The following is a 14,411-nucleotide window of genomic DNA, read 5'->3' on the forward strand; positions in this document are numbered from 1 at the left end:
AATCCCTACTGCTTTTCCGGGTTTCAACTTTCCCATTGCAGTTTCAAGTTCTTCTAGGTCGAAGGGTTTGGTTTGAGGGCTGGCTGATTGTGGTTGGTCTGATACCACTGTGCGATGGTATTCTCCTGTGGGTCGGTGGCGGTCTTGGTCACAACTGGTGGCCAACAGTTGTAACCAACACCGCCACCGACCCACATAGAATACCATCGCACAGTGGTATCAGACCAACCACAATCAGCCAGCCCTCAAACCAAACCCTTCGACTTAGAAGAACGTGAAACTGCAATGGGAAAGTTGAAACCCGGAAAAGCAGCAGGGATTGATGGCATACTGGCAGAAATGATACAGCACCTGGGACCTATCGCAAGGACCTGGCTTGTGGGGATGCTGAACACATGCATAGCACAGAAAACCATCCCTTCTGTTTGGAAAAAGGCTGGAGTAGTTGCAATCCCTAAACCTGGCAAAGACCCATTATCCCCGAAGAGCTACCGACCCATTTCCCTCCTCTGCATCACCTACAAGCTCTATGAGAGGCACTACAATTTCTGAACAGACTATATTTACATCAATATGTCTGGGTCCCCACCTACTCACTCAGGGTTGACGTGTCACACCTGCAGTGATGGGAGGGGCACCAAAATGTGGTATTTTGATTGTTTAATGGGGGCACTCCCTTAGTATAAAAGTGTATGTTTTGTGTACACATGACCTGATGAAGATCAAATGGATCGAAACGCTGTCAGTATTTCAACAAAGAACGTCTTTCTTATACCTGTGGTGTGCGGGCTCCATCCAATACCTACACCAGTTGTGATGCAACAGAGTTTGCTGTGACCGTTGTGAATTATGGGTGGTGTGGTTTTTGCCAAGACGGTGGATTGTGGCCCATGCCTTCCTGCTGTTATTTGACATGTTGGTGTTCTCTATATCTTTTCGTCCTGGGCATGACGTTAAACTGTTCCGTTCGAGAGGACCAGCGACCCTCGAATGTAAACGGCCACGAAAGGAAATTATGTGTGTGTGAGGTGTTCTCTATAGGTTGGGTTTCAGGTGGTTGTATTGTAGTAGCTTGACATTTCTTGGAGGGCACTTTCAAGGACAGACTCAATCTTCTGGAAGTCTGCTTGTTGGGTCGTAATGCAGAGGTTGTCGGCGTAGATGAAACGCTGGCATTAGGCATTGGGTAGTGGCTGGTCGTTTGTGTAGATATTGAAAAGGAGGGGGGCGAGCACGCTACCTTGTTGGAGGCCGTTCTTTTGGGCTTTCCATTTACTCCTCTGGTCATTTAACTGGACATAGAAGCGCCTGTTGTTGAGGAGGCTTTTCCTGACCATTGTGCGGTGTTGGACAGTGTCGTAGGCAGCAGAGAGATCTCTGAATGCTGCTCCAGTTATTTGTTTCCCCTCAAACCCATCCTCAATGTGTTGGGTGAGGTTGAGCTCTGTCCAGCACAGGAGCGGCTGGGACGGAAACCAGCTTGGTCTTTAGTCAGCTTGGTATCTATGAGTGTCAACAAGGCGTTGGAGTAGCAGCTTCTCATATAGCCTTGTAGGTGATGCAGAGGGAAATGGGTCGGTAGCTCTTTGTGGATAATGGGTCTTTGCCAGGTTTAGGGATTGCAACCACTTTGGCCTTTTCCCAGACAGAAGGGATGGTTTTCTGTGCTATGCATGTGTTCAGCATCCCCACAAGCCAGGTCTTTGCGTTGGGTCCCAGGTGCTGTAACATTTCTGCCAGTAGGTCATCAATCCCTACTGCTTTTCCGGGTTTCAACTTTCCCATTGCAGTTTCAAGTTCTTCTAGGTCGAAGGGTTTGGTTTGAGGGCTGGCTGATTGTGGTTGGTCTGATACCACTGTGCGATGGTATTCTCCTGTGGGTCGGTGGCGGTCTTGGTCACAACTGGTGGCCAACAGTTGTAACCAACACCGCCACCGACCCACATAGAATACCATCGCACAGTGGTATCAGACCAACCACAATCAGCCAGCCCTCAAACCAAACCCTTCGACTTAGAAGAACGTGAAACTGCAATGGGAAAGTTGAAACCCGGAAAAGCAGCAGGGATTGATGGCATACTGGCAGAAATGATACAGCACCTGGGACCTATCGCAAGGACCTGGCTTGTGGGGATGCTGAACACATGCATAGCACAGAAAACCATCCCTTCTGTTTGGAAAAAGGCTGGAGTAGTTGCAATCCCTAAACCTGGCAAAGACCCATTATCCCCGAAGAGCTACCGACCCATTTCCCTCCTCTGCATCACGTCTTTCTTATACCTGTGGTGTGCGGGCTCCATCCAATACCTACACCAGTTGTGATGCAACAGAGTTTGCTGTGACCGTTGTGAATTATGGGTGGTGTGGTCTTTGCCAAGACGGTGGATTGTGGCCCATGCCTTCCTGCTGTTATTTGTCATTATGGTGTTCTCTATATCTTTTCGTCCTGGGCATGACGTTAAACTGTTCCGTTCGAGAGGACCGGCGACCCTCGAATGTAAACGGCCACGAAAGGAAACTGTGTGTGTGAGGTGTTCTCTATCATTTCATTCCAGACTTCACTGTCTATCTCCTGTGTTTTCCATTCATCTTGAGCGTTACACAGTCGTCTGATGTGCGGGGGGAGGTGCCGGCTAGCGCATAAAGGCACGGACGGGACAGGTGTTGTCTTGACCCATCCCGTGATGATGCGACAGGTGTCATTTAGGGCTGTGTCGACCAATTTGGTGTGACGTGATCGGCTCCAGCTTGAGCAGGCATACTCTGCTGTAGAGAAAGACAGGGCCATGGCAGTTGCACGGATTGTTTGTGGGTCTGCGCCCCACTTGGGAGTTCACTAGTTTTCACAGGATGTTATTGTGGGTGTTGACCGTGGCTTTTGTGTTCTCCAGGTGTTTTTTTGAAGAAGAGTGTCCTGTCCAGTGTAACTCCAAGATACATGGGGTGGGCATGGTTGGAGAGTTTGTGACCATCCCAAGTGACGCTCAGTTCTTTTCTCGCGTCTCGGTTCCTCAGGTGGAAGCTGCATAGTTGGGTTTGTGTGTCTTTCTTTTTCTGTCTTTCTTTCTTAGGACGGAGATCAAGGTAGACGCCATAGGAAGGCTCAACACTAGCCGATGCCCCTAGAGATCCATCCCAAAGCTTCCCTCAGGGAGCACAGCAAGCCAGCTAGCCAGCAAGCCTGCCCAGTCAGCCAACGCAGCCAGTCAGCTCCGCCAGTCAGCCAGTGTAGAAAGTCAGGCTGCCAAGCCAGAGCATATCAGCCCTTGCAGTCAGCCATTGCAGCCATACCAGCCTTGCTCAGTCAGCTCAGCCAGGCCTCTCTTGAGGCCTGGCTCTCTGTCTGCCTGGCCCGGTCTGCCCTGCCCTGCCTTGCAGCAACAGAACCAGCCTTTCTGGAAAGCCAGCCAGCTCAGAATGCGAGCTGAGCAAGCCAGTGCAGCAGCAAGCCCAGACTAGGTTACCGCAGCCTTACTGTGCAGCCACAGCCACTCAGTCTAGACCAGCAGGAGCTGGCCAGGCTCCAACCCTTGCAGCGCAGCCTTAGGCCGGACAGTCCCCCTGCCTGCACTTTGTTGCCTTCCTGGCCTGTCTGCCTGCCTAGGCGCCTCGGTCTTCCTGTCTGTCTGCCTTGGCCTGCCAGTCTGAAACTGGTTTAGACTAACTGCGTGCTTGCCAGCTGCGCTGGCTTGCTGAGCTCGTATTCTGAGCTGACTGGCTTGCCAGCAAGGCTGGTTCTGTTGCTGCAAGGCAGGGCGGGGCAGACCGGGCCAGGCAGACAGAGAGCCAGGCCTCGAGAGAGGCCTGGCTGAGCTGACTGAGCAAGGCTGGTATGGCTACAATGGTTGACTGCAAGGGCTGATGTGCGCTGGCTTGGCAGCCTGACTTTCTACACTGGCTGACTGGCGGAGCTGGCTGGCTGCGTTGGCTGACTGGGCGGGCTTGCTGGCTAGCTGGCTTGCTAGACTCCCTGAGGGAAGCTTTGGGATGGATCTCTAGGGGCATCGGCTTGTGTTGAGCCTTCCAACGGCGTCTACCTTGATCTTCGTCCTAAGAAAGAAAGACAGAAAAAGAAACACACACACAAACTCAACTATGCAGCTTCCACATGAGGAAGGCAGGCAGGCACGCAGGCAGGCACAAGCTGCCTGCGTGCTTGCTTCGCCCTCCAGTTGCTGCTCCAGTTATTTGTTTTCCCTCAAACCCATCCTCAATGTGTTGGGTGAGGTTGAGCTCTGTCCAGCACAGGACGGGACGGAAACCAGCTTGGTCTTTAGTCAGCTTGGTGTCTATGAGTGGTATGAGGCGTTGGAGTAGCAGCCTCTCTTGTAGGTGATGCAGAGGAGGGAAATGGGTCGGTAGCTCTTTGAGGATGATGGGTCTTTGCCAGGTTTGGGGATTGCAACCACTTTGGCTTTTCTCCAGACAGAAGGGATGGTTTTCTGTGCCATGCATGTGTTCAGCATCCCCACGAGCCAGGTCTTTGCGTTAGGTTCCAGGTGCTGTATAATTTCTGCCAGTATGTCATCAATCCCTGCTGCTTTTCCGGGTTTCAACTTTCCCATTGCAGTTTTGAGTTCTTCTAGGTCGAAGGGTTTGGTTTGAGGGCTGGCTGATTGTGGTTGGTCTGATACCACTGTGCGATGGTATTCTCCTGTGGGTCGTGGCGGTGTTGGTTACGACTGTTGGCCACCAGTTGTGATGCAACAGAGTTCGCTGTGACCGTTGTGAATTATGGGTGGCTCCCTGAGGTCCTTGATCGCCATTGGGTCCAACAGTGGTCATTGAAGCGTGCACACACATGCACACATGCACCTACACACACAGGGGCACATGCGTATGCACACCTGGACCTTTAAATGAACAACAACACAAAAACTAAGGCACTGGTGTCGGACTTCTGGTTTACCGGAACGGGGTTCAACTCCCTGCAGTGCCCTGCTCAATGTGTTGTATTTCATTCATTGGTCCATGGTCTCAGGTCATTGAGCGGCGCGCTATAGTGTGCGATTCTTCATCATTGTTGAGGATTTTTTAAAGGTGAAAATCAAGGAAAAGCAAAAGGCTATAGTCCATGGTCACGGACCGCATACTGGTCAAGGTCATTTATACTGGTGAAGATCATTTACTAGTCTTCTAAAGGTCATTTATACTGGTCAAGGTCAATTACTAGTCTCATGAAGGTAATTTATACTGGTCACAGTCATATACTGGTCACGGTCATTTCTACTGGTGAAGGTCATTTATACTGGTCAAGGTCATTTGTACTTGTCAAGGTCATTTATACTGGTCAAGGTCATTTACTAGTCTTATTGAAGGTAATTTATACTGCTCAAGGTCATTGATATTGGTCAAGGTCATTAAGTGGCACGCTATAGTGCGCGATTCTTCATCATTGTTGAGGATTTGAAAAAAGGTTAAATTGCAGAAAAGCGAAAGGCTAAAGTCCATGGTCACGGAGGGCATACTATAGTATGTTGTTTTTCTTTTTTTTGGTGGTGTGCAGGCTCCATCCAATAACTACACCAGTTGTGATGCAATAGAGTTTGCTGTGACCGTTGTGAATTATGGGTGGTGTGGTCTTTGCCAAGACGGTGGATTGTGGCCCATGCCTTCCTGCTGTTATTTGTCATGTTGGTGTTCTCTATATCTTTTCGTCCTGGGCATGACGTTAAACTGTTCCGTTCGAGAGGACCGGCGACCCTCGAATGTAAACAGGTGTTGGGACAGGGTCAGGTGTTGTCTTGATGCATCCTATGATGATGCCACAGGTGTCATTTTTGGGCTGTGTCGACCAATTTGGTGTGACGGGATAGGCTTGTAGGTGATGCAGAGGAGGGAAATGGGTCGGTAGCTCTTTGGGGATAATGGGTCTTTGCCAGGTTTAGGGATTGCAACCACTTTGGCCTTTTTCCAGACAGAAGGGATGGTTTTCTGTGCTATGCATGTGTTCAGCATCCCCACAAGCCAGGTCTTTCCGTTAGGTCCCAGGTGCTGTATCATTTCTGCTAGTAGGTCATCAATCCCTGCTGCTTTTCCGGGTTTCAACTTTCCCATTGCAGTTTCACGTTCTTCTAGGTCGAAGGGTTTGGTTTGAAGGCTGGCTGATTGTGGTTGGTCTGATACCACTGTGCGATGGTATTCTCCTGTGGGTTGGTGGCGGTCTTGGTCACAACTGGTGGCCAACAGTTGTAACCAACACCGCCACCGACCCACATAGAATACCATCGCACAGTGGTATCAGACCAACCATAATCAGCCATCACTCAAACCAAACCCTTCGACCTAGAAGAACTTGAAACTGCAATGGGAAAGTTGAAACCCGGAAAAGCAGCAGGGATTGATGACCTACTGGCAGAAATGATACAGCACCTGGGACCTAACTCAAGGCCCTGGCTTGTGGGGATGCTGAACACATGCACAGCACAGAAAACCACCCCTTCTGTCTGGAAAAAGGCCAAAGTGGTTGCATTCCCTAAACCTGGCAAAGACCCATTATCCCCGAAGAGCTACCGACCCATTTCCCTCCTCTGCATCACGTCTTTCTTATACCTGTGGTGTGCAGGCTCCATCCAATACCTACACCAGTTGTGATGCAACAGAATTTGCTGTGACCGTTGTGAATTATGGGTGGTGTGGTCTTTGCCAAGACGGTGGATTGTGGCCCATGCCTTCCTGCTGTTATTTGTCATTTGTCATTATGGTGTTCTCTATATCTTTTCGTCCTGGGCATGACGTTAAACTGTTCCGTTTGAGAGGACCGGCGACCCTCGAATGTAAACAGCCACGAAAGGAAACTGTGTGTGTGAGGTGTTCTCTATCATTTCATTCCAGACTTCACTGTCTATCTCCTGTGTTTTCCATTCATCTTGAGCGTTACACAGTCGTCTGATGTGCGGGGGGAGGTGCCGGCTAGCGCATAAAGGCACGGACGGGACAGGTGTTTTCTTGACCCATCCCGTGATGATGCGACAGGTGTCATTTAGGGCTGTGTCGACCAATTTGGTGTGACGTGATCGGCTCCAGCTTGAGCAGGAATACTCTGCTGTAGAGAAAGACAGGGCCATGGCAGTTGCACGGATTGTTTGTGGGTCTGCGCCCCACTTGGGAGTTCACTAGTTTTCACAGGATGTTATTGTGGGTGTTGACCGTGGCTTTTGTGTTCTCCAGGTGTTTTTTTGAAGAAGAGTGTCCTGTCCAGTGTAACTCCAAGATACATGGGGTGGGTATGGTTGGAGAGTTTGTGACCATCCCAAGTGACGCTCAGTTCTTTTCTCGCGTCTCGGTTCCTCAGGTGGAAGCTGCATAGTTGGGTTTGTGTGTGTCTTTCTTTTTCTGTCTTTCTTGCTTAGGACGGAGATCAAGGTAGACGCCATAGGAAGGCTCAACACTAGCCGATGCCCCTAGAGATCCATCCCAAAGCTTCCCTCAGGGAGCACAGCAAGCCAGCTAGCCAGCAAGCCTGCCCAGTCAGCCAACGCAGCCAGTCAGCTCCGCCAGTCAGCCAGTGTAGAAAGTCAGGCTGCCAAGCCAGAGCATATCAGCCCTTGCAGTCAGCCATTGCAGCCATACCAGCCTTGCTCAGTAAGCTCAGCCAGGCCTCTCTTGAGGCCTGGCTCTCTGTCTGCCTGGCCCGGTCTGCCCTGCCCTGCCTTGCAGCAACAGAACCAGCCTTTCTGGAAAGCCAGCCAGCTCAGAATGCGAGCTGAGCAAGCCAGTGCAGCAGCAAGCCCAGACTAGGTTACCGCAGCCTTACTGTGCAGCCACAGCCACTCAGTCTAGACCAGCAGGAGCTGGCCAGGCTCCAACCCTTGCAGCGCAGCCGTAGGCCGGATAGTCCCCCTGCCTGCACTTTGTTGCCTTCCTGGCCTGTCTGCCTGCCTAGGCGCCTCGGTCTTCCTGTCTGTCTGCCTTGGCCTGCCAGTCTGAAACTGGTTTAGACTAACTGCGTGCTTGCCAGCTGCGCTGGCTTGCTGAGCTCGTATTCTGAGCTGGCTGGCTTGCCAGCAAGGCTGGTTCTGTTGCTGCAAGGCAGGGCGGGGAAGACCGGGCCAGGCAGACAGAGAGCCAGGCCTCGAGAGAGGCCTGGCTGAGCTGACTGAGCAAGGCTGGTATGGCTACAATGGTTGACTGCAAGGGCTGATGTGCGCTGGCTTGGCAGCCTGACTTTCTACACTGGCTGACTGGCGGAGCTGGCTGGCTGCGTTGGCTGACTGGGCGGGCTTGCTGGCTAGCTGGCTTGCTGGACTCCCTGAGGGAAGCTTTGGGATGGATCTCTAGGGGCATCGGCTTGTGTTGAGCCTTCCAACGGCGTCTACCTTGATCTTCGTCCTAAGAAAGAAAGACAGAAAAAGAAACACACACACAAACTCAACTATGCAGCTTCCACATGAGGAAGGCAGGCAGGCACGCAGGCAGGCACAAGCTGCCTGCGTGCTTGCTTCGCCCTCCAGTTGCTGCTCCAGTTATTTGTTTTCCCTCAAACCCATCCTCAATGTGTTGGGTGAGGTTGAGCTCTGTCCAGCACAGGACGGGACGGAAACCAGCTTGGTCTTTAGTCAGCTTGGTGTCTATGAGTGGTATGAGGCGTTGGAGTAGCAGCCTCTCTTGTAGGTGATGCAGAGGAGGGAAATGGGTCGGTAGCTCTTTGAGGATGATGGGTCTTTGCCAGGTTTGGGGATTGCAACCATTTTGGCCTTTCTCCAGACAGAAGGGATGGTTTTCTGTGCCATGCATGTATTCAGCATCCCTACGAGCCAGGTCTTTGCGTTAGGTTCCAGGTGCTGTATAATTTCTGCCAGTATGTCATCAATCCCTGCTGCTTTTCCGGGTTTCAACTTTCCCATTGCAGTTTCGAGTTCTTCTAGGTCGAAGGGTTTGGTTTGAGGGCTGGCTGATTGTGGTTGGTCTGATACCACTGTGCGATGGTATTCTCCTGTGGGTCGGTGGCGGTGTTGGTTACGACTGTTGGCCACCAGTTGTGATGCAACAGAGTTCGCTGTGACCGTTGTGAATTATGGGTGGCTCCCTGAGGTCCTTGATCCCCATGGGGTCCAACAGTGGTCATTGAAGCGTGCACACACATGCACAAATGCACCTACACACGCACAGGCGCACATGCGTATGCACACCTGGACCTGTAAATGAACAACAACACAAAAAGTAAGGCACTGGTGTCGGACTTCTGGTTTACCGGAACGGGGTTCAACTCCCTGCAGTGCCCTGCTCAATGTGTTATATTTACATGGTTCATTGGTCCATGGTCTCAGGTCATTGAGCGGCGCGCTATTGTGTGCGATTCTTCATCATTGTTGAGGATTTTAAAAAAAGGTGAAAATCAAGGAAAAGCGAAAGGCTATAGTCCATGGTCACGGACCGCATACTGGTCAAGGTCATTTATACTGGTAAAGATCATTTACTAGTCTTATGAAGGTCATTTATACTGGTCACGGTCATTTACTAGTCTCATGAAGGTAATTTATACTGGTCAGTCATATACTGGTCACGGTCATTTATACTGGTCAAGGTCATTTGTACTTGTCAAGGTCATTTATACTGGTCAAGGTCATTTACTAGTCTTATTGAAGGTCATTTATACTGCTCAAGGTCATTGATCAATATCAATGACCTTGATGACCCCAAGGTCATTAAGTGGCATGCTATAGTGCGCGATTCTTCATCATTGTTTACGATTTGAAAAAAGGTAAAATTGCGGAAAAGCGAAAGGCTATAGTCCATGGTCACGGAGGGCATACTATAGTATGTTGTCTTTCAAGATTTCGGAGGATTTGAAAAAAAGGTGAAAATCACGGTAGTCCGTAGTCCATAGTCTCGGAAAGCATACAAAAATGTGTGGTGCTATACAGGCCGTTCTGGAAAATTTGGGACAGAGGTTCATCGTTGGCATCCAGGGAGTGTGTGTGCAAAATCTGGCATCGACCGGGTTAATGGTGCTGGAGATTAGCTGTTAACAAACTGACGGACACACACACACACACACACACGCACACACACACACACACACACACACACACACACACACACACACACACACTCACTCAGAGTGCAAAACATACTCTATCCCCATGGCTTTGGCCTGGTGCCATACCGTTATTAATTATTGCCTACAATGTCAATTGTGAAATTACTTTACCGTTGCAATGCAAAATTTACATTTCAACGAATGGACCTCGTAAAACAAAACAAAAACCAAGGCACTGGTTGTGGTACTTCTGGTTTACCGGAATGGGGTTCAACTCCCTGCAGTGCTCTGCTCAATTTGTTGTATTTACATGGTTCATTTTTATTTTCTGCTCATTGTGTTGCCTTTTCATAGATGATAACCCCCAGGTTCTTTAATGTGTTTGCACTCCCTACAGTTAGGTTACCAAGTCTATTTATTTATTATTTCTGTTCACTAGAACTAGAACCAATTACCAAAGTAGGCTTTCTAATGACACAACTCGCCTTTGTTTTTATGTGTAGCAAAAACGTTCTTTTTATTTACGCCAAAGAGTAGAGGCTGGTCTGCATTCATGCGAGCGGGGAAGTTTAGAGTAACATAGCTCTAAATGAAACGCATTAGAGCTATGGACCAGAGCTAGTAGTCATAGCACTTCATGGTATATGCATAGTTTATATAGTTTCATTATAGATATATTAAACAGAGAGGACTGGAGTCAATTGGGTTATATTATGTTTAACACTAATTTGAAGCTGTCAAAATCTGACAGACTTCTGGCGGCCATGGCCACGCCCACCTTTTGGTAACGCCCACTTTCGGCCAAGCCCACAAAAAGGACCCCCATGTCATTTGCCAGGCAGGCTCCACTCTCAGACAGATATTTGGCTCCGTCTTATGAGCTAATTTAGAATTTCCTGTCTGAGAGCTAGCTAATTTAAGACATCCGGTTGCCTTCAGAATAAAATAAGGTTATTTAATTCGTTAATTAAATAATTGTCAATGCCCCAAGGCACAGCACTTTTTTGAGCGTTGACCTCAGTAGAAGGTCTGCTGCCGTGAATTTTACACCTCTCCCACTTAGCGGAGAGTGGGGTGTGGTAGAGGACATCTCCCCGAACGTGTGGGTATGTCCAGATAGTTGCCTCGCGGAGGCCTCTTTGTCCAGTGTCCATTCTGGGTCCGGAAACGGTACTTTTTGTCAGCATTGACCCCAGTAGAAGGTCTGCTGCTGTGAATTTTACACCTCTCCCGCTTAGCGGAGAGTGTGGTGTGGTAGAGGACATCTCCCCGAACGTGTGGGTATGTCCAGATAGTTGCCTCGCGGAGGCCTCTTTGTCCAGTGTCCATTCTGGGTCCGGAAACGGTACTTTTTTCAGCGTTGACCACAGTAGAAGGTCTGCTGCTGTGAATTTTACACCTCTCCCGCTTAGCGGAGAGTGGGGTGTGGTACAGGACATCTCCCCGAACGCGTGGGTATGTCCAGATAGTTGCCTCGCGGAGCCGTCTTTTGTCCAGTGTCCATTCTGGGTCCGGAAACGGTACTTTTTGTCAGCCTTGACCCCAGTAGAAGGTCTGCTGCTGTGAATTTTACACCTCTCCCGCTTAGCGGAGAGTGTGGTGTGGTAGAGGACATCTCCCCGAACGTGTGGGTATGTCCAGATAGTTGCCTCGCGGAGGCCTCTTTGTCCAGTGTCCATTCTGGGTCCGGAAACGGTACTTTTTGTCAGCATTGACCCCAGTAGAAGGTCTGCTGCTGTGAATTTTACACCTCTCCCGCTTAGCGGAGAGTGGGGTGTGGTACAGGACATCTCCCCGAACGCGTGGGTATGTCCAGATAGTTGCCTCGCGGAGCCGTCTTTTGTCCAGTGTCCATTCTGGGTCCGGAAACGGTACTTTTTGTCAGCCTTGACCCCAGTAGAAGGTCTGCTGCTGTGAATTTTACACCTCTCCCGCTTAGCGGAGAGTGTGGTGTGGTAGAGGACATCTCCCCGAACGTGTGGGTATGTCCAGATAGTTGCCTCGCGGAGGCCTCTTTGTCCAGTGTCCATTCTGGGTCCGGAAACGGTACTTTTTGTCAGCATTGACCCCAGTAGAAGGTCTGCTGCTGTGAATTTTACACCTCTCCCGCTTAGCGGAGAGTGTGGTGTGGTAGAGGACATCTCCCCGAACGTGTGGGTATGTCCAGATAGTTGCCTCGCGGAGGCCTCTTTGTCCAGTGTCCATTCTGGGTCCGGAAACGGTACTTTTTTCAGCGTTGACCACAGTAGAAGGTCTGCTGCTGTGAATTTTACACCTCTCCCGCTTAGCGGAGAGTGGGGTGTGGTACAGGACATCTCCCCGAACGCGTGGGTATGTCCAGATAGTTGCCTCGCGGAGCCGTCTTTTGTCCAGTGTCCATTCTGTGTCCGGAAACGGTACTTTTTGTCAGCCTTGACCCCAGTAGAAGGTCTGCTGCTGTGAATTTTACACCTCTCCCGCTTAGCGGAGAGTGTGGTGTGGTAGAGGACATCTCCCCGAACGTGTGGGTATGTCCAGATAGTTGCCTCGCGGAGGCCTCTTTGTCCAGTGTCCATTCTGGGTCCGGAAACGGTACTTTTTGTCAGCATTGACCCCAGTAGAAGGTCTGCTGCTGTGAATTTTACACCTCTCCCGCTTAGCGGAGAGTGGGGTGTGGTACAGGACATCTCCCCGAACGCGTGGGTATGTCCAGATAGTTGCCTCGCGGAGCCGTCTTTTGTCCAGTGTCCATTCTGGGTCCGGAAACGGTACTTTTTGTCAGCCTTGACCCCAGTAGAAGGTCTGCTGCTGTGAATTTTACACCTCTCCCGCTTAGCGGAGAGTGTGGTGTGGTAGAGGACATCTCCCCGAACGTGTGGGTATGTCCAGATAGTTGCCTCGCGGAGGCCTCTTTGTCCAGTGTCCATTCTGGGTCCGGAAACGGTACTTTTTGTCAGCATTGACCCCAGTAGAAGGTCTGCTGCTGTGAATTTTACACCTCTCCCGCTTAGCGGAGAGTGTGGTGTGGTAGAGGACATCTCCCCGAACGTGTGGGTATGTCCAGATAGTTGCCTCGCGGAGGCCTCTTTGTCCAGTGTCCATTCTGGGTCCGGAAACGGTACTTTTTTCAGCGTTGACCACAGTAGAAGGTCTGCTGCTGTGAATTTTACACCTCTCCCGCTTAGCGGAGAGTGGGGTGTGGTACAGGACATCTCCCCGAACGCGTGGGTATGTCCAGATAGTTGCCTCGCGGAGCCGTCTTTTGTCCAGTGTCCATTCTGGGTCCGGAAACGGTACTTTTTGTCAGCCTTGACCCCAGTAGAAGGTCTGCTGCTGTGAATTTTACACCTCTCCCGCTTAGCGGAGAGTGGGGTGTGGTATAGGACATCTCCCCGAACGCGTGGGTATGTCCAGATAGTTGCCTTGCGGAGCCGTCTTTTGTCCAGTGTCCACTTTATAAAGTCCATGCACTCCAGTGAATAGCATTTATCCATTTAGATAACTTTATTATTATTATTATAAGGATATAATTACTTATTCTTACACAGAAACATAATGTGTGTCTTATAGCATCATATAGCATCATTTAAATGCTTAATTTGTAGTTTTAATGTGCAAATTAAACTTTTTTTCAATACTCTAGAGGGTACTCTTATTTTGAAGAGATCGTCCACCGGAAGTCTTAAATTAGCTCACTAGATTAGCTCACTAGACGCTGCCAAGACTCGACTGGAGCAACTCTTCACTTATTGATCCAAAAACATGATCAACAACATAGTCGGAAAACTGATCGGCCAGAAATATGTGTCCATCGCCAAGACCTGGTAAGATATGAAGATCAAAGGAAGACTAAGATCAAAGGAGACCGACTGACTGACTGACTGGCTTTTATTACTTTAAAACTACAACTGCTGCTGTTAGCTTTATGCTAGCTATAGCTAGCTGTGTGGAGGTCATATACTACTAGATGTCAACACAGGACTACATTATAACATTCCACTGATTTACAAGACCTCTATATTAGTTGTGCTGTGATACTGTAAGTCGCTAAATGCCTACATTGTAAATGGTTATTCGACAACCTTCCACAGATATACAAGACTTCTAAACACACATGATCAATGATTGTAATTATTCTACAAATGCTACTCCAGTGAACAGAATACCTACTGTAACTATAATATAATTATACAGGCCTGTGTTTAATGTCTCCTGTATGTGTTGTGTAAGTACCGGTATGACTTGTTTTTATACAATTTACAATTTAGGCATTTATCTTAATCTAGAGTGATTTACAGTAAGCAAGAGCAAATAAATCACACCCGTGTTAAGTGAGGGGCGCTCTAATCATGTTACAACATCCAGGAGGGAATTCAATGATTAGGTTTTATGATGTAAAACAAACTGTGTCAAAACACACATTAAATTATGTCTATTGTTAATATAATGA

At 49.4% G+C, this 14,411-nt stretch overlaps 1 protein-coding gene across 2 annotated transcripts in view; it reads left to right on the forward strand.

Annotated features, from left to right (window-relative positions):
* The first annotated feature begins 13,658 nt into the window (after nucleotides 1-13,658).
* Nucleotides 13,659-14,411, forward strand: part of uqcr11 (ubiquinol-cytochrome c reductase, complex III subunit XI) — a 332,601-nt gene continuing 331,848 nt past the window's right edge. For both annotated transcript variants that reach the window (XR_014570267.1, XM_083782172.1), the window contains exon 1: nucleotides 13,659-13,785. Coding sequence is in view for 1 of the 2 variants with exons in the window: in XM_083782172.1 (XP_083638298.1) it covers nucleotides 13,724-13,785 (62 nt within the window). In the remaining variant the exon portion in view is untranslated. The remainder of the gene's footprint in view (nucleotides 13,786-14,411) is intronic.

Source organism: Protomyctophum parallelum (genome assembly GCF_964188405.1).
Source record: "Protomyctophum parallelum genome assembly, chromosome: 14".
In the NCBI taxonomy this organism is placed as follows: Eukaryota; Metazoa; Chordata; class Actinopteri; order Myctophiformes; family Myctophidae; genus Protomyctophum; species Protomyctophum parallelum.